Genomic DNA, 20,809 nt, shown 5'->3' with positions numbered 1-20,809 from the left:
TTTTTTATAAATGGTTTCTCTGCCTTAAAGATTTTTTGAAGTGTTTGCAATCTGATACTTCTTGGATCAGAAAAGATCTAACTGAAAGAAGTGGTTTTTTTTTCATAACTTCTTTACTTTGTCCTAGCAATGATATTTTTAATACACTCTGTTCTTCATGTGTCCAAGTACTTAACCATTCCTTCCCTTAGAGGACATTTGTGTGATGTATAGCGGGACCTTCTAAGGGTATTCAGTGAAAAGATCAAGTTGGCTATCTCTTGAGAAAAGAGTGAGTTTTCTGTTGTGTAGATTTCTGTTTTAGTCACTAGAACTAAGTTTATGCCCCTCCAACCAGCACACTTAGTTTGCAAGGTTTGCAGTAAATCATGTGTTTTTCTTGTGATTTGTCTAACAACTCTTTTTCATAGAATCATGGAATCACTATGGTAGAAAAAAACCTCTAAGGTTATCTAGTCCAACCATTCGCCTACCACCAAACCGCTAAACCATGTCCCTGAAAAGTTACATCTGAGCTTGTTTGTCCTTCCCCTCTCACTCTTGCAACTCAGGTCCTAAGATTTTATTTATTTATTTATTTATTTACTTATTTATTTATTTACTTATTTATTGGTGACAGATGCAACAATATGGTTTGTAAAACAGTTTGTTTCAAAGACTGGCAGAATTGGTGTTTAGCGTGCAGTTGTCATGGGTGAAGGCCATACGTTGTTTACTTATTTCTGTCACCTGAGAATAAAATACATGGCATCACAATGACTGAAACAGATTAATTCTTGTATCATTCCAGGTTGTTCACTAGGTGCCCGTGAGATCACTTTTACTGGAACTGCACTGTTGCTTGATTCTCTAGCAACAAGAAGTTCTCTGGTGATGGTAGCTACAAAAGCCATACTATAGATTCCACTGCTTAGAGGGGACAATTTTAGATACTACTGTGGAAAGAACAGAGAAGACTTCTAAGTGATACTTGTGCAAAGCACATCAGTATCATAAGCTTCTCACTGTTTCAACTCTGTTATTCCTTCAAGTATTACCACAAGCATTACTGTGTAAACTGCTTTGCAGAAAATGACCCTTATGTTGTTTTATTCTTATATCCAAGGCTCAAAACCAATGGCTGCTTAGTTTGCAGTGATGCACAGTTTCTAATAAAGCTGATATCTGAAATAAAGCTTCCCTTACTTTCCAACCATTTTACCTTCTGTTTCCTTCTAATCCATGTGATTTTTGTTGTTCCTCAGCCCTAAAACAGCACCCTAGGTCCTCTTTAAATTTATTTTCACAGCAAATGTAGTTTCTTACCATTTGTGAATGTCTATTTAGATTATTTTATTAAGTATGAGCATATAGAATTAAATCAAAAGCAGTAAAGACTACATGATCTCATTTAGATAATCAGTTTAGGATACTAGGAGTGCAGCTGTATGTACAATGATAAGACAAATAATAATACCCAGTAATGACTCCAGGAAAGAAATTCTGGTCTCAGCCGGACTCTAATAACAATGACAACAAGTAGTCTTTTATCCCATGATACTTATACATGCCTTTCATTTTGTTTAAGTTTCTAAAGCTGTTGATAGGGAAAGAGAAGGTGAATGTAGAGTGGTGTCTTCATGTAGAAGTGGAAAAGTGGAAAGTTGCTCTCCAGATCTCAATGCATGTGCAAGCATTCATAGTACACACCAAAATCTAAGAACAGAAACAAATATCTTTTTAGTATTCTAACCCGTCTTGCTGATTTTATCCTGAATATAAAGGCATTTGCAGTTTTAATACCTGGGTAAGCCAGTGAGGTTTCAGATTCTTCTCTGTTTTACTATTTATCAGTGAAATAATTGAAAATAATTAATTTATTATAGCTTTTTTATTTTCATTAAGATGCTAATAAACACTTCCATGCGTTTTTAACAGAAGCAGAGCAGAATAATTATAAGCAAAGGTGTAAAATTAATTCTAGAAGCATGGTTCCTCATGATGTAAACCAGGAGAGAATTGCTATAATGGACTTAAATATTTATGACCACAAAGTGCTGTGACCAAGACTTAGGGCTCTCTTTCCACCTGAAAATTAGCTACAGTCAGCTGCAGAAGACAGATGGAAGAGTTTCTTCCAGATAGAAACTGAATGTTTGCTTTCAAAGCCTCCTCTTGTAGGGATCACACCAATCTGACTGCCTCTTTCTATAAGCACCTTTTCCCTCATATTAAAGCTGAAACGAAACGAAGCTTGTGGATTACAGGATTTCAATGCTGTCTGCTCAGCTTTCCAGCTGGGATGATTTAGGCAAAGGAGTCCAGTGATAAAATGATTAGAATGAGCTCATTAGGCCTCCCAGTCAAAACAGTGGAATACACATGGCAAAATATCAGCATTTTTGTTCATACTGGCTCCCCCACTCCCTGAACCTTGCGTATTTTGGAGGGAGGAGGATCATAATGCTGAGGAATTAATTGTGCCTGCACAGCCTCAGTCTTGCCTTGTCCCACAGGATAGCATTATATTCCATCTCCCCGTTTTCTGAGGCACTCATTAACTTCTATTTACTTAATCTTACTAGTCAGTGGATTGTTATTATCTCACCTCACTGATGCGCAGATGATGACTGATCCACAGAGAAGCTAAATATCTTATTACATGTGATTCAGAAAATCTGAAGACTGAATTCATGTGGGACTGAGTCCAGACATACCAAATACAGCCTTTGAATGTTTGTTCTTGCTGACATGAGTTTAAGGGAAAAGCTTCTCTCTACAAATGGAATGATATCATTGTCATTATCTAGAAACCTGTTCAAATGGATAAATTAGACCCTACATTTTAATTACTGAAATCATTTAATAGTATTTGCACCTTCTGATGTCTTCAATTTTCTGCTACATGAAAATATTACTAATTTTTAGTTTCAAAAGCACTCTTGTACACGTTCTTTTTTTGCCAATTTGATTAACTACCAATGGTCATACATTTTGCCCTGCAGCTGATGTTCAGTTCAATCAGCCAGACTTTCTTTAATCCATGACACCTCACCTTAGACACTGACCTCCATTGCAAAGTCAACAAATGTCTCTTGACAGTTTGAGGATATTATATGTCCTCAGTACCCTTCATGCAATATCTTCTTACACTTCATAGCAGTAGAGCATTTTGTGAGAGTTCTGGTGGCTTCTAAAAGAGCTTGAAATATTCGGTGTCTTCCACACAGTGGTATAATGTCTACTTCAGAAAGTAATTGTACCTTTCCATTTTCTCTGCTATCTCAGGCATTCTGTCAGTGAAGTTAAGGAAAAGATTTCACCTCATATACTAGTGGCATTCCCCCCCATACACAATGTGGTTTCACATGATGTAAAGGGAAGGTGGAGCAAAGCAGGTGATACACCAGTCATCTCTATCTTTCTTTCACATAGAGGAGGAATAGGAAGCAACAGTGTGGTAGTGCAGGAGTCTGATACATGACAAAAGCATAGATCTTAGGCATTTTTGTGTGATGTATCACAGCAACATTTAAATACCGAAAAAGGGCAAATATATAATTTCATAGTAAATTGAGTTATCTGGTTCTCCACTGCTCCCTTCCCTGTACAGTCACTGGCTCTCACATCTATGTGAGAGTTTTTCATTCAGTAGATGTTAGATTCAACCTATGCTAAATCCATTATTCTGAGAGTTAGGGAAAGCTTTTTGTAGCAATTTAAACAACATGTCCTAATATATTTGTACTCTGTCAGAAGACTTTATAAAACATTAGAAATTTTTCTCTTGATACCTTAGTCATAAAATACAACGTATAGGGCTAAGACCCATTAGTGTGATTAATGGGAACTTGAGCCTGGAAGAAGTAGTTGAATGGCTATGAGATGGAGTGAATCAATTGGGGAGTCACTGATGGGACAAAATTAAATTAACCAGAACACAATTACGTTGGGAATAGCATGTTTGCGTATAGCTATACAGGACAGCGAAGCTAAGTGCTCAATCAGCGGTTCTATTAATTCTTCAGCCAAACTTTTGCAGCTTTATAGATATGCCCACACTCATTCACACTTATGGTATACTTTATATTATCTCAACTATTAGCAGTATTTTCACTGATTTGTCAGAAAAGTACATATAGTAAACATTGTAAAAATGGAGAAATAATTTTGGAGATATTCACTGTCAAACTGCAAGCTGCATCTCGTTTTGACTTTTGTGATTATTTCACTTTATACCTATTTTGATTACTTTAAACTCCTTCCTAATTTAAAAAAAAAAAAAAAAAAAAAACCACGAGAAAATGTCATGCAGATGCTGGATTCAAAATATTCTGTACCAAACCGTCATTCGTTTATTAAGATGTAAGAGAGAAATTTTCTATCAGCCTTCCCTTAAAAGTACATTTTTCTGGTACCATTCATGCAGCATTTAATATGTTCATGCTTTTAATTTTTCTTTTTTTGTCAACACCTTTCAGTGTAATAGCACTGGCATTTCTAACCTGTTTCAAAGATGAAAGGAAATTGTTAGAAGTTGTGAATCACCTCCTCTCTCTTATCATGTGCTCTTAAGCCCTAAGACTTCAGTGCCTTTAGAGTTAAAACGCACTCCAGCACTTCCAAATGAACAACCTGAAATTTTACTGCTTTCATCTCTTTGTAGAGCTAAATCATAGAAATATTAGTTATTTTTCAAAAACAAATCGAATTTTTATTTAAAATTATCTTGCTATTATTGCGGTTTACTCTTTTTTTTCCTGTTATGACAGTTGTTTCTTTGATTATTAACTCGCATGCAATTCAGGCAATTTAGAAATTTGTTCATGCCCTTGACCTCTTATTGCAGTGGGTGCACTATGAAGAAGTGTGGATGATAGCAACTGATGTCAAGGCCATAATAACATATTGTGTTGAATCAGATTTTTCAAGAAAGTAACCGATTATGAAAAATATTATGAATTTTATTGAGTTTGGCAAATAAACAGAAACTGAACACAAAGAAAGCAGTTATTAGCAGACTTCAGTCTGTAGTTCTGTTCTTTGGTAGAGGAATCTCTATTTCTAAATCACAGAAAATTTTGATTTGTTGGACCTTACTGTGACCTTATCTGGACTTTAGTGTGAGGATGAGGGTTTCAGTCAAGTTGCTGGGGACATATGTCAAAAAGAACACTGAAGATCATCTATGAAAGGTGTTTCAGTCTGTTGTAATATTTATACTGAAAATGAAATGATGATTCCCTCTTACTCTTCTCATGCACATGACAGTGCTTCTTGGGCATCAGAGAATCCTCACCTCTGTTCACAGGCTAGAAATTTCACCTTGGTTCCTAAAATTTCAGTAACTAGACTTTATTTTATTGAAAAAAAGAAATTAATATTAACTCTTGCTTTAACTAGCTATGCCTTATTCTGCTTTTGTTTTCCAGAGCGATTCAATGTATATCTTATGCCTACACCAAATTTAGATATCTATGGGGAATGTACAATGCAGATCACACATGAAAACATCTATCTCTGGGACATCCACAATGCCAAGGTCAAGCTGGTCATGTGGCCTCTGAGCTCTTTGAGGAGATATGGGCGTGACTCAACATGGTTCACATTTGAATCTGGAAGGTAAGAGCTAAAGAGAAACAGCAAGAAGAGGTAAATTATTTTTGAGATGCAGTCTCAGTTAGATTTGCTTCTCATCTTAAAGTAAGAAAGACAGAATGCATGGTCTCTCCATAGACTTCCATTTGTTGAATATTACTTTTCGTTATATTCAGACCAGTGTTTGAAATAAACATTAATATACCTCATATTTAAAATGAGCTTAAACTTTCCTGCTTGTCACATCCCCTTCCTCTGATTTTTATTTAACTGCCATTGAACTGTCATTCTTAAGTTTTATAGGTCTCACTATGCTTACACACTAGTGTGATATATATTTGAGTACTGTTGATGTAAAATAAATGAATTCTGGATCATGGAAAAGGCTCATAATACAGGGAGATAGCTTCCATCACAGTAGATATTACTTTTTGGATGTTCCTGATGACTGATTGCCAGCCTGGTGTATAATTGCAAGCAAGAGTACAGAGAACATTGTGAGCCCATAAAAAGGCTCACTCTATTTTCCTGTCTGCATTTTTTTAATCCTCATTGCCATTTCTATTCTCAGACCAGCTTTAAATATCCATGCAGCTCTGTTTTGCCTTCCTTTCGTATCTTTTTTTAATGCATTCAATGCCTTCATTTTCTATCACTAGATTCACTACCTTTTATTTTCGATACATTCTAGGTTTATTTCTGTCCTTGATGATGTTTAGTCTTACATTTTGAGGTTCTAGACTTTTCAAAGTCTGTCTTACTTGTGCTGAAGCTTGAATTAGTGGGAGAAACCTATGGAATCCCAACTGCTCCTATACTATTTGTTTAGCTGCACTGCTTCATTAAAAAGCTCTATACACATTTCAGTGTGTACGTATTAAATATCATTACATTCACACATATCAAATATTTGTGAAAGTGTAGTTGGTGATCACAAACAAAAAGACAGATGAATTGGAACTCACAGCCTAACGAGGTAGCAGGCAAAATTCCTCCACTGTTTCTTATTAATGGGATTTATTACTTAACTTGTAAGTTTGTGTATCCAGATTGATCACAAGAGAATTTTAGTGCTCTGCTACTTTTCTGTGGTAAATTCACCATTATCAATCATGAACATGTAATTCCTTTTATTTATATTGTTTTTCCAAAAATCAGCAAAGGCTGAACCATACTTCAGTTCAATTTTGATGATTAAGCCATGGGGCTCATTCAAGTGTATGATTTTAGCAAGAACAATTTGCTAAATCATTCCTTCACTCAGGCCTTAAACTGTCTCATGGGAAACTACTTCAAGCAGCATTCTTGTTCAACACCAGAAACTGAATGAAATGCCAAAAACAGTGTCTGAAACATACCATATTCATCCGGAGAAGAAAAAAAAAATGAGGAAAGTAAAGGATTTAGTTTTATTGTATTCATTCTGAACATCCCATTCATCTGACTCTTTGACTTAATTTATATTTCTAAGCATGCATTCTGTTAAGGAAGAAGGGGTAGTTTTTGCATTAAAATGATAGTGATTGATGTGTTTGTTTGTATAGAATAGTATATCTCTCTTGAGAAGATGCACTCCTTTTAATTGATTCTGGAGGAGGCTCTACTTGGAAATGAGAATTGTCATTAACTAAAAATAAAGGTGCAAAAACTAATTCAAATTAATCACTTGAAGTTGATTTGTTATTTATCTCTCAAAATGTGTGCACACTTTTTCTGCAGTGTTTTCTTCATGAAAAACAAAAGTCATTCTATATCATACTGAAATCTCTTTTTGCTGAATTGTTACTTTCTGTACTGCTCTATTTCTATCATACATTGGTACTAACAGACTGCACATAATGGCTGTATATATTCAGCTAAGAAGGGAGTTTTATCTCTCTGCTTTTTCAAGCCTCCCACAGTACTTTAATTCTATACTAGTATCTGAGTACTAGTATCATCATCCCCTACATCCATAGACCATGCAACCTGATGAAAGTAGATTGTTTTCCCGTGTTTATGATTATTAGCCAGCTCTGCCTTTATCTGTCATCCTTTATTGTCTTTGATCTGATTCTTCCTTCTTGCTTGCTTGGAAGTGCTTTTTTATATATCTGATTTGGAAATGCACAAAGGCTAGATTAAATTAGCAGAAAAAATGTGGAGGTAAAAAAGAGAATGAGAGAAAAATCAGTATTTTCAGTAACATCAGAAAACTATATAGGGCAATACTAATGCTCTTTTTAAAATCTGTTGTTTATTTTTGTGGGTTTTTTTAATTATTTTTTAATCAGCATCTTTCTTATCTTTCTGAACATGATTTTATCTTTGTCCTTTGATCTCCTAGTACCTTAATGCAGTAAATTCCTATGCATCCTTTCTTATCAGAATTGAAGCGCTCATCCATGTTTTATGAGCACGTTACACAGTAAAAGTGGTAAGAGGGTTGTTGCTTTATTTTTTCCCTAAGACTTAAATATTAATAGAGACAATTGTTTTAAAGAAAATATTTTGAAATAGGTTCTTATTTTTTTACTGACTGTTAGCAGCTATGAAGTGTATGTGATTGGGGTTAATTTGTATGAATGTTAAGAGCTCAATTTTATGTATATTTATTATCCATCCATATTACTTTGTTTCACAAAGCAAATGTCTTGCGTTAAAATAAATGGATGTATTCACAAAAAAAAATACAGTGATAAAAAAGTAGATCAAACTTAAGCTTTCAAACAATTAAATTTATATTTAATAAAAATATTGCCTTTCATTTAAATTTATATTTAATAAACATATTGCCTTTTATTTAAATTGAATATGTACTCAGATATATAAAACTAAACTGTTTGTTTGTCTAATGTAATCTAATAGCTACACAGCTGAGAGGATGTCTATATCATTGGAGGAATGAACACAGACTTTTTTTTTCTGCTGATTTTTCCACTCAGTTTGAGTTTGTGATTAAGTATATTTGCACTAGCTATGAAGTTAGACCCATTCTTACTCTTCCTTGCATAGAAAGCCACTAAAAGTAAATATTCCTTGCAAACCAATTTAGTCAATTTGTATTCTTCCCTATCTGGGACATGGGGAAAGCACAGTTTTATATGGCTTAGTTTGATGCAGAATGGTGAGATTCTCATAGTTTGAAGTACCTGTGTTGTGGTTTAACCCAGCAGGTGGCTAAGCACCACACAGCCATTTGCTCACTCCCCATCTTCCCAGTGGGGCAGGGGAGAGAATCAAAAAGAATGAAGTAGAACTCGTGGGTTGAGATAAAACTTTTTACTAAGACAGAGAAAAGGAAAAGGAAAATAGTTATGACTATATCTGTATATGTGTCTATGAATGTATATAATAAGTGATGTACAAGCAATTGCTCACCACCCCCCAACCAATGCCTACCTTGCTCCCCAAGCAGCGGAAGAGAGACAGATGAACTCCCACCCCCACTCTTTCTGCATGATGTCATATGGTATGGAATATCCCTTTGGCAGTTTAAGTCAGTTGTCCTAATTCTGTTCCCTCCCAGCTCCTTAGGCTCTTTGCTGAGAATGGCCTTGGCTCTGTACAGCACTGCTGAGCAGCAACTATAAACACAACTATAAAAATGTTGTGTTACCAACATTGTTTTTCTCCTAGAACCGAAACATAGCATCATAGCAGACACTCTGAAGAAAACAATTCCATCCCAGCTGAAACAAAGAGAACCTGACAAAGGTATACAATCAGATACAATCAATCCATTGATCAAAAAACAGTAATTCACATCTTTGTTGGGCTCAGCAATGGCTTTGTACTGATTGATACTGTACCTCTGACATAGTGGATGGGAATTTAGTAATATAGAACACATACAATGCTTTTCCAAGAGCCAGGCTTTACATCAAACTAGATTCAGATTGGCTTGGCTGGTTTTATTTTTGAATCATCAATAAGTCAACAAGTTTTCCTTAATGTACCTTCCCACGTAATGTGTTCAAGCACCTCGTTATTGCTATTTTGGATACTGAATGTGTTGGAGATACTCTACATAAGAATGCAGTTGATCTGTGCAAATGTGCTCATTTCTCTTGAAACTTGTGGAACTGCTGCTCCACATGGGTGTGAATGTGTGACTGATCCTGATTTTAAGGTCCTGAAATGGAAAACGTGCTCCTTAGGGAAGTGCCCACTTAACTTTCTAGAAGAAGATACTGCAAGTATGCTCCGGAATAATTAATTTTATGCAATCTAAGAAACATGCCAAAAAAGTAATAGAAAAGGTTCAGATAAATTATCTCAGGTACAAGATTAGGTGTGAAGTCACTGTTTTCAGTGCTGAACTTTCAGTATTCATTTTGTTTCTCCAATGTAAACCAAACAATCTAAAGGCCATAAAAATGTTTAAAATTTACTCTCCGGAAAAAGCAAAAGCAAAAGATGTCCAAGATTTCCTTACAGAAAAAACAAACTGGCTGAGGCAATTTTCCTAGCATAAGAAGAGACTTCCTAAGAAGTCAGAATTTTTTTCATATCTTGGGGTAAGGAAAAGTAAACATATTTGGACACTGTTCTTCTTGAAATGCTCTTTTTTTTTTTTTTTTTCATTTTTCTGCAATTCTGCCATTTACATTTAACAGCATTTTTCAAAGTATATATTGAAACTGTCTTGTCCAGTCTGTTAAGTGCTTGTCTGAGGTATATGAAAAAAAGCCAAAGTCAAGCTGACATCAAGTTATGTGCAGTGAGAGATTACAATAAGTCTATTTGTCGTGGAAGCCCAAGCCAAACTTTGTCAGATATTTTCAGTTTCCAGCTCAGTAGAGAGGTGGAGGCAGTAATTACGCTCCTGGAGTTTTGAGAATAGAAGTAGCTGTGAATCCGCAACACACTCCTTCATCTGACATTTACTTTCTTTTATTTTATATACAAGATGTTGAAATCTAAATGATTTCAAGTATTTCCAAGTTTATGTTTTCCATACATTTGAGGAACACAGCTTGAATACTGTGGTATTAAACCATGTTAAACTATTCCTTCCTTATTTTACTCTGATTGTGTTGTTTTTTTATTCATCAGACAAAAAATAATGAAATGTCATATTCCATGTCACTTCTAAGATCCATTTCTTTGGTTAAGAAAATATTAAGCTCAAACATGACAGAGTGGTGGCATGAGGCTTTCTCAGATATTTTTTTTCAATTTATGTGACCCAAGACTGACATACTCATTTTCTGAGTGGGAGATACACAGATGCTAGGGTTATCTGAAACAGAAAGTTCAGTGTCTGCTTCAGGCAATACATCTGACTGAAATCTTTCATTTGTCTGTCAGACCTCTGTGGTGATTTTTGGTATTAATGTGAAAACTATTAGTCAATTAACCCTTAAGTTATGGGAAATAGCTTCTAAGTGGGGAGAGGCCCCTTATATATGTACCTCATGAGACAGTTGTTCTGGGGCTTCAGCTGCTGGTGTAAGTGCACCAGCTCAGGTCCACACCTTCCTGAAGAAAAGCATTCCATTCCTGATTGCTGATGCCTTGTCTAAATCATGAAGTAAACTTATCATAGGTTCAAAAGCACCCCAGTATTTGTAAGTCTTCTTGGGTTTAGAAGCCAAATGAGTGAGTGCTCATGTGCAGATGCAGTAAATAGATTTATAGATTCACATAAGCGTTCTGAGTTCTTAGTAACCTCCACTTTTTTATTGTTATGATTTTTTTTTTCTATTACACCTTTTTGATATTTTCAAAAAAGCCTTATTTACCCACAATGTGAACTTTATGTGTTTTTGTTTTATCTGTTTTCTCACTGCACGTTTCCCTCTTTCTCATATTCTTCCGCTAAGCAGCATTTATTGTTAAAATCTGTAAAGAACTATTTAAAAAAAATGCAGAAATATCTCATGCGTATTCTTCCTTTTTTTTTTTTTTTATTAATCATATAGCTCTGATTTTAGTACAAGTGACAATACCACCACTGAAAAGATTCAATTATTTCCTAGTATTTAGTAATGCCAAGGTTACATTCTAATACAATGTAACTGTAGTTCTCTTCTACTTTTTTTCCCTTGCAACTTAATTTCAACTCCCAATTTCCTTCTCCCAGATTCCTGACCTGGAATAAATTCTTTGTTAAATCTGATTCATTTAAATCCTACTTTAAAAGGAGTTGTGTGTTTAACTCATCAGCGTGACTCTTATTCTGGTTTTGATCATTCTATCTAATCTAAGAGCTCTTTTGCTGGGGGGGGGGAGGGGGGGAACAACCTAATATAGCTTGTTATAGCGGATTTACAAAGTGCTCATTGCATTTTCTCTTTGCAAGGCTTCTCTCAGACTGATTTAGTAATGGTAAGAAAGAGTAGGAGACGCCAAATTTCATACAATAAAATTCTTTACAATATAACCAAATATGGCAAATAGAAGAACAGAAGTAGGGATTATTTACTAGCTTCTTTATTCTAAATTTCTGTTCAAAAATGTTCTGCTTTTCTTTTGTCGATGTTTTAAAAATTCTACCACAGTATTTGTACAAACACCTACAAAACCCTTGCTCTAACTGATAAAGAATGCCTGAGACATTCCACTTTGCCATAAAAACTCTAATTTTTATGAGAAAAACAATGACATCACAAAAAAAAGACAATCTATCCAGAGAATACAGTTATCTTTGTTAAGTCTTTGCAAACAGTTTGAAAAGTCATTGACTCCTAGTGCAACAAGATACACAGGTGAAGTTGTGTAGCACATGAATGAAAAAATACATACATGCTAAATCTGTAGGAATGAAAACATCACTAATTAATTTCTTGATGAATTTGTAAGTAGTGGAATGTATGGGGTTCAAAAAAGTCATCTACAGTTTGTCTAACAAACACAAAAGATATACAACTCGAAACAGAAGCTATTTCTGTGGTATTTTCCAACCAGGAGGGCCCAGCGTGAGTTTTTCTTTTCAGCTGATCACTAGATATCCAATATAATTGGGTGATCTAAGCATTACAAAGCTATTAATGAAATCACTAAGAACTGTTTATGTTTGCCTAATATATTAACAGATAGCATGTTACATTTCTTTTTATGATCATGAGATAACAGGGACTATGTCCTCAAACTGAAACATGTAATTTCCTTTCTCCTTTGTAACATGTTTATGTGGCAAAATCAAAATAAGTCTTGTTTTAAAACATTTTGAGGGTGTGCCTCATTTTGCTTTCTGATGTCTTTACATCCATACTTGAGCCTAGAAAAATTGATGTTAGGACTGCTCTGAGAGTAATGCCTCCTATTTTATTATGTTGAGCCACATCAGAGTTGGATGTTTGTAGTAAAGCATTAGAGGTTGAATCTTCCCACCAATAATTCACTAAATTTTGTTGTCATGAAGCAAAGGCATGTCATTGAATTCCTCCACATGATAAAAAATGGCACCCATGGACATCCGTTGACAATTGCTGAACATTTATGGAGACCAACCAGTGGATGTGAGCACAGTGGGGTGATGGTTAGTGCATTTCAGCAGTGGCAACAGTGACAGTGACCTTCTCTGGTGCAGATTTCTACAAGCATGGCATGCAAGTTCTTGTTCATGGCTGGCAAAAATGAATAGCTAATGGTGTTGACTGTGTTGAAAAATAGTGTTTCATAGCTGAGAATTTGCTCTGTCAAATAATGTTCTTGCACTCTTTGTATCTGTTGTAGTTTCCATAGAAGTAAATAGGAAGCATTACTTTTGAAGGAGCGAATGTATTTACCATTTTCCAGTTGTCTCTTTTTCACACATATTGCTTGGCTGCAGGCATGTATTTTTGCATTAATATTCCTGATGCTGAATATGACTAATGAGGCTGTTGCTGTGCAATGTATGAGCAAAAAGAAACAGACACAATAATTCATACATTCTTAATCATATTAGGACTCAATTATTATTTCAGCTCCACATTTTAACCTTTGAATTCCACAATGGGCTAAAATTAATCTCATATGGCAGTTCTGAACAACTATAGATGCCCCAGCACCAGGTCATTTTCTCTGCAGAAGTTGTAATAACCTTAACCTTCTATCTCAAAATGTAGGAGGACTGATACATCACAAATTTGAAACATAAAACAATTTTTTAAAAGTGTCACCAGTTAAAAAAAGAAAAAACAGCAAAACGCAGGCACTCATCTATACAAAATGCTAACACATTTCTTAACAGTCTTTGTTTTCATATAGATACCATTTACAGTAAGAACCAGAATTTCTATTTTAGCTTTTAAACACTGCTGCATTTCTCCTCCAAACCAAGCCAATTTGCATGAGCTGATTAAAAATGCTGAAACTAGGCACCTAATTATCTATATAGACACTAGGAGAGTGTTCAGTACTTAACACGGGGTAACTCAGAATGCCACAATTTGAACAGAGACCATCTAGCCAGCACAAATACTAAGCACAAGTAAATCCTTTTCTCCAAAGCTTGTGAATGTAGAACCATCGACTGAGGAGATTTGAAATGTCCTCTCTGTGCTGTGCACTGTACAAACAGAAGAAAGTAATCAATATGCAAAGAATGAGATTTGCACAACAGAAGAGCCTTGTTCATAAATATGTAGGAACCTGTGTGCTTGCACATGCACACACAGAGCACTGCAAAAGCATAGAGGGGCATGTTTTTAAACAGTTGTGGGCTTTCATTAGTTGTCAGGGGCTGTGGTTCTTAGGTTTTGGTTGGCATGTAGGTTTGTTTTAAGGGTCATTTGGATGTCTGAACAATTGCCTCCTGTGTGTCATGTGAAAAACTGCTCTGGAAGTTTTGTTTTTCCCTCAGTCTTGGGACTTGATACTAGAATCAAGTTTTTTGTAGCAGAACTGTTAGTGTCTACTCAAGAGCTGAGAAACCTGCTTTAGAGGGTGGTCTTGGAAGGTTTGCTAATGTCTGCCAGGTTCCCCTGTTCTTTCTGATGGTGTTAATTCACTGTTCTCACCAATAATATGTTAAATGATAAAATACATATTGGCATCTTACTGTTTACCATTACTAAGATGTAGCATTTCTGCAGGGTGCCCACTGACTTCTTCACTTCAAAAAGGTCACTGGAGTGGTTTTTGGCTCATGCTATTGTTCACAGAAGTGCAGCAGTTCCAGAAGTACCTCTTTTTTCTGAATATGGAAAGTGTGTGACAGCAGAAACTCTAGTGCAGAAATTTCCATGTTTGTTCATTTCATCAGTCCTTGAAATCTGTTTTTTACATTGAGTTGAATGCTGCTATCAACGGAGCTTTATATGCATTCACATTGCGTATATACATATTGCATATATACTTTTGCATACATGTATGTGTAATCTCTGTACCTAGGACTGTCTTGTAATATGTATTTGTGGAGGTTACCAACTGGTTATTTTTTACTGATCTATTTATTTCAAGTTGGTTTTAAAAATCAACCAATGATCATTAAAGTAGTGATCAGTTTCATTAAATTACTCTTTTTTTTTGCATTTCCATTAATTCCATTAATTAATGATTAATTGCATTAATTATGCCATCAATTAGAAAAACAAAAAATTCTCCACTTTAAAAGGCTATAGCTAAACAAAACCAAGACAGTAATATTAAAAGTAAATTGATGGGGAGTTAGTTTTCATTTGCTTTTTTGTGTAGAATTTTTTTTAATTATATATTCATACAAGCCAGAGAACACTTAGGATTGGCTAAAGCCTTTAAAATATGCTCAAAAACTGATACAGATTTTTTCGTCGCTTCTCAACAGCTGCACTCTTAATGAAATCCAAGTTACATTTTGCGAGGATTTGCTATTAAGACAAATTCAAATAGATGAAAAAAATATTTTTAGAGATGTGTGCTGCTTGTAAAATAATGTAATATATGCCTTCTTCTCCATTGTAAATACTCTGGAAAATGGCTGTATATATGTCAATAGGAAGGCCTGGATGAATTATCAAATTGAACGTTTGTGGGTAATTTATTTTTTAGATAGTGCTGGTATGCTCTGATGGAGTACAAGTCCATGCGCTAAATTTGGTTAATGTTTTCACAAAGCATTCCGCTAAGGAGAAAAAGGAGCTGATAATTGAAAACCATGTCACAGCTCTCCCAGAATTATCATACATTCTCCCCCCCTCAAGTCTCTCTCTGCAGCTAAGTGTCCTCTCTTCTAATTTAAATTAACCAAAGAACTCTCAAAATGCTGTCGCATAAGGGAGATGGAGAGCACTTTATGCACAGTGTCTGCTCAGTAGCATTCTAGAAAAGCAAGGCTATTTTTGAGGTGGGCTTGACTGGTCCTAAGGGCTCCTTTAATCTTCCTCTTATAAATAAGGTACCAAAGGAAAGTTTATCCCTTAGCCCCTGTTAGTGGAAATGCTATTAGCTACAATGTCCCTCCTAATAGTACTTCACTATCACTGTAAGTTATTGCTATTATTGCACTATTAATAATTCTGTACTCTGAGTAATAGTGTGATGGTGTGTGATTTATTTCCACTGTGACTAGTCACTTGTCACGCATTTTCTAAAAAGCTTCCGTCTTATTAGAGAGAAGGGAGGGAAAGGCAGAATCTAATGGAATCCCTCAATCTCAGCAGTTCCAGACATCATTTGATCTTTCTGACTTTTTGGAAGAAAATTCAGTGCAGTGCTATAACTCACTGAGATGCTTCATCTACTTCATTATCCTGTCAGTGGCCGAAAAGTCAGATATAACATTGCACTTGTATGGCTTGCTTGAATCGCTGCAACAATGCAGATTTTTACATTTTAAAGATACACTTTTTGAAAACAACTTCTTGGGAATAGCAGAAGAGACCTTATTTTCCTTAATTGTGTGCTATTATACCTGAAAATTCATGAAAGTTGACTATAAAAATAAATAAAACTACATTTCATAATACGCAGCGTTTAAAAACTCAAAAAAAAAAAAAAAGAAAGAAAGAAAGAAAAAGAAACTGAAATCCTCTGACCTTAACTATCACTTACTGTCAGGGAAAGAATTGAAGGTCAGTTTAGATGGTGATTCAGTGGAAAGCCCTGATGTTCTTTCAGATGATGATTGAGAGTGCCTAACCTTTATTTAATGAAAACAGGTCAGACGATCTATCTTTCAGGTGACTTACTTATCTCAGGGAACTGACAGTGCCACCAGAGAATAAAAAGCCAGAGAATAAAGGGTGAGAGCAGTGATCCAAACCAGCAGTGGTCTGTAGTGAACCATGGCATGAGTGTTCCAAAGGTGTTTTGCGCACACATTGGACAGCAAGTGGACCAGCCTGCTAAGACGAGTAGAAATTCAAGAGATTGATGAAAGTCAGAAGGGAAGGTTTTGTGTGGGAGAGCAGAATGGGCTAATTATATGGAATCAGGATGAGATGAGAATGTGCTCCTCACGTACTGAAGAAAGCTGATAAGACAGAAGCGGGGAGGAATTTTTTGAGTAAAGGTATATTCCTTTTGTAATGAACACTATAACAGCTTTTGGAATTTGTTTAGAGTTTTAGGAATAACATCTAGTCAAAAAACTGTGGAAGATCTGAGCAAAAAGTAGCAAAAAGAGTTTGGGTGGGATAAGTGCTTGTCATTGGCAGATGCTGACCATCTCAAATTTTTTATTTTACAGGTAGTTTGTCTTTTATATTAGGCTTACTTAATCCATGTTGCACTGATTTCTCTCTCTGAGAGAAAAAAAAAGAGAAAGAAAAATGGGTATGATTAGCTCTCAGCTTTAGAAGTGCAGATGAAATGGAGGGCAGCCAAGAAAAAAAGTGTTCAGTGCATGTGAAAGTAGTGTCAAATAGCTGGTAAAAAGGACCATCAGAGAAATTAGAGCAGAAATAGTAATACACAGAAATAGAAATGTATACTAGCATTTATCTTGAGAATAATGCTCTGTGATATAAAGGATGTCTATATTATGAATGTTCCAGAGTGAGAAAATAGGGAAATAATTCAAAAAACTTCTGGTTGTTGACTGGGATACTCAAAATGGTTTTTATGGCATACTTGCCATAACCACAGACTTGCTCAATCTATTACGCATACATGTCTAAGGAAGGACTGGTCACATGAGAAACCAGGAGTATCCATTATACTTGATTTTTCACATCAGAGCCTTGTACCCTTTGTATTCTGACACCTATAGTGTTACCTTTCTGGATAGCTATATATATAAATGTTTAATGAAGACAGTAGTCCTTGCATCTATTGTTCATGGATTTTTTTAAACCTGGCATACAGAATCATGAACAGAAGGGATTGATGCAGTCCAGCATTCAGAGCAGTTCCATGGATGTTATAAATTCCTTATAAAAGTATTGCTAAAGCATTGTAAAACTATAGGAGCCTAAATAATGTAATATTGAAGCTAGACAAGTAAGCTCAAGTGTAAAAGTATCTTAGGTTTTTTTTTGCAGCAAAGGCAGATTGCTTTTTTCATTTACTTTCTAACAATGCCCCAGGTTTGCTGGGAAGACAGCAAGTACACTGAACTTAAAAAGCTTGTGCATTAGAGAAGATTGATTTCATGCTTTTAGATTCTACTGTTCCAAATTTGTTTTGAATTCTTTGTGTTTTCCTTCTGCTGGTGGACTTGTCAAAGAGTGTCTCTTGTCAATTAGTGGAATCCCATGCTATGCAGAAAGCAGGTTTGAAGAGATATTTGCAAAGAATAGAAGATGGATGCAGAAAATGGCCAATTCTTGTCATTCATATTTACACCCTTTTATTTTATACAAAATCATCACTAAAATTAGCACAAAACATATCATAATCTAGTACAGCATCAGTAGTTTCACAAAAGGCTCATAGTATGTATTCAACTAAGGGAACTTAATGTAACTGTTTGCTGTTAATCAGAGATAGAAATACTCATTTGACAAAACATCAAGAAAACTGATAGCCATACCACCCAACAGTGTTTTGGAAATAAGGTAATTCTTGGAAAATATGTGGGCACTCAGTCTAAGTATATAATTATAAACTATAACTCCTGCTTTCTGGTTCTTTTTCGTCCTTTTGTATGAGTTCCTCTCTTTTTTCTGCATCATTTGATCTGTGTTTCCTTGTGATGATTGTATTTTGCAGGCCACTCTTTTTTTTTTTTTTTTTTTTTTGGCACTTCTTTTGTTTACTAGTACTTTTTAATACCCACTTACTTATGTAATTGAAAGGAGTTTCTTTTTTAATGTAAGAAAATTCTACAAAAATGTTTTGAGGGTTCTCAAGTCCTTATCAAGCTTCTACTTACCTGAAGACACACTGCAATTGATTTTAGCAAGTAGACTAAAGACAGATCCTAGCAGAATGTTTTCCCACTGCTGGAAGCACCATCAGAAAGATAGCGTATGCACGGTCAAGGTTGGACACAGAGGTGCCAGGCAAATGGAGGGTTTGATGCAACAGAGGATTGCTGCTCTTTGCAATTGAGAGAAGAGATAAAAGCTGTTTACTTCACTTCTTCCTAGCTTATGTAGAAGAAAGAAAGTTAAAGCGGGAAGGAACACCATATATAGAAAATTGGTGGAAGTTCAGTGAATGTTTAATGCTCGTAGTGGGGACCATATATTTCACACAATTATTTTTTGATGTGACTACTGCATATACAGTTTACAACAAGGAACTTATTTCAATGCTTGTTTCTGCGTGCATGTCTAGCTAAAGTCCAGACCAGGAATGTGGTCTTAGCTAAGATTTCTATTCTCATTGAGAAATCTAGCTTTATTATTTTTTTAGCAAATCGCCGTCCCATGTCTCATCCCTGGTGCTTTAGTCTGTCCCAGGGATTGCTGCCATGGCAGGCTGTTCCCAAACTATAGCCGTGACAACCTGCCAGTTTTGTGATTAGTGTTGATGAGTCCTTGGATATCATTAGCATATGTTAATTACTCATTAGTGGATGTACATAGCATGATGAGTGTCTCTAGACAACTCTGCATGCCCATAATATTTGCATATGACTTTCTGGAAATTCTTCTGTGGCCAAAGTGGTCAAAGCCATAGCTCTCATACCTTGCAAACAGAGTGATATTGAAAGAAAACAGTAGTGCTTAAGTCCCCATCACAATAAAATCCTCGTGTAGTGAAAGTTTCAGCACTGACCATCAATGCTTTAAGTGGCCAATTCCATTAAGGATAGTGCATTATAAAGGGCCAAGGGGGTACCCACATGAAATGTTCTGTAGTGTTTTCACTTAAAGAGCAAACAGCATAGAGTGGTCAGTGTGTTCCCTCTATCACAGAATCACTACGGTTAGGAAATACCACTAAGATCATCTAGTCCACCCATCAACCCATCCCCACCATGCCCACTAACTGATGTCCCTCAGTGCCACATCTACCCTTTGCTTGAAGACCTCCAGGGACAGAGACTCCACCATCTCCCCAGGCAGCCTATTCCAGTGCATAACGTTCTGAGAAGAAATTTTTCCTTATGGCATTTTTCCAACCCGAACCTCCCCTGGTGCAATGTAAGGCCATTACCTCTTGTCCTACCACTATTTACCTGAAAGTGGCCAACCCTCACCTTGTTTTTGTTGCACTGTGTGTGCCTCACTTTTGAAATGGGAGAATGCAGCATTAATTTTCCGTAAATTAAATAACTTGTGTTTTGAGTATACATCATAATTAGCTACATTAACTGTAACTAATTTGCTTTCTTCCCTGCTTTTCTTCAGGTTCTGTGTTTGTAAACATGGCTCTATATTAGTTCAATAGTATTTTTTTACTTCTATTGTCTTAATATTATTCAACCATCAAAAATCTTATTAATTCATTTGTGTTCAGCCCTCCAAACATTTTCCTTACTCTTCTTAAGTGGATATATTCTTGTACTTTTATCGAAGTATGGGAAAGACCTGTGTCCCATCCTTTCTGTCAATATTAAGAGCCAAGTAAGGAAACAAACACAGTATCTGTCTGCATCATGGTAGGTACAAAGTGTTTCCAATAGCATTTAATATTTAGAGGTACTATAGGACATATCCTTCTACAGATCATTTTGAACGTAGTCTTATGTTAAATATTTAATGACATATTTATTGGTATGTGCAGGTGCAAAGTGATATTTTATTAATTCTTTCTGGCTGAACTTTTAGATTGAGCATAACCAGTTTCTCCAAATATTTTTGGCACATGTACAATAGTGTCCAATATCATAGCTCCCCTAGTTCCTAAAAAATAAAGTAAAAGAAACTATTGTACCTATGAGAATTAGTTCCTTGGGTGTTACTTTGCTCACATCTGTAAATTGGTAGATGTATCCATCTTACAAAACTCC

General features: G+C 35.6%; 1 protein-coding gene across 1 annotated transcript in view; it reads left to right on the top strand.

Moving 5' to 3' along the window:
• The window catches only part of DOK6 (docking protein 6), a 262,715-nt gene that overhangs the window by 153,750 nt on the left and 88,156 nt on the right, over positions 1-20,809 (top strand). The window contains exon 5 of the mRNA XM_021386341.1: positions 5,412-5,601. Within this exon, the coding sequence (XP_021242016.1) occupies positions 5,412-5,601 (190 nt within the window). The remainder of the gene's footprint in view (positions 1-5,411; positions 5,602-20,809) is intronic.

Source organism: Numida meleagris, chromosome 2 (genome assembly GCF_002078875.1).
Source record: "Numida meleagris isolate 19003 breed g44 Domestic line chromosome 2, NumMel1.0, whole genome shotgun sequence".
NCBI lineage: Eukaryota > Metazoa > Chordata > Aves > Galliformes > Numididae > Numida > Numida meleagris.
Note: the sequence above shows the minus strand (reverse complement) of the source record. Positions and strands in the feature narration are given on the sequence as shown.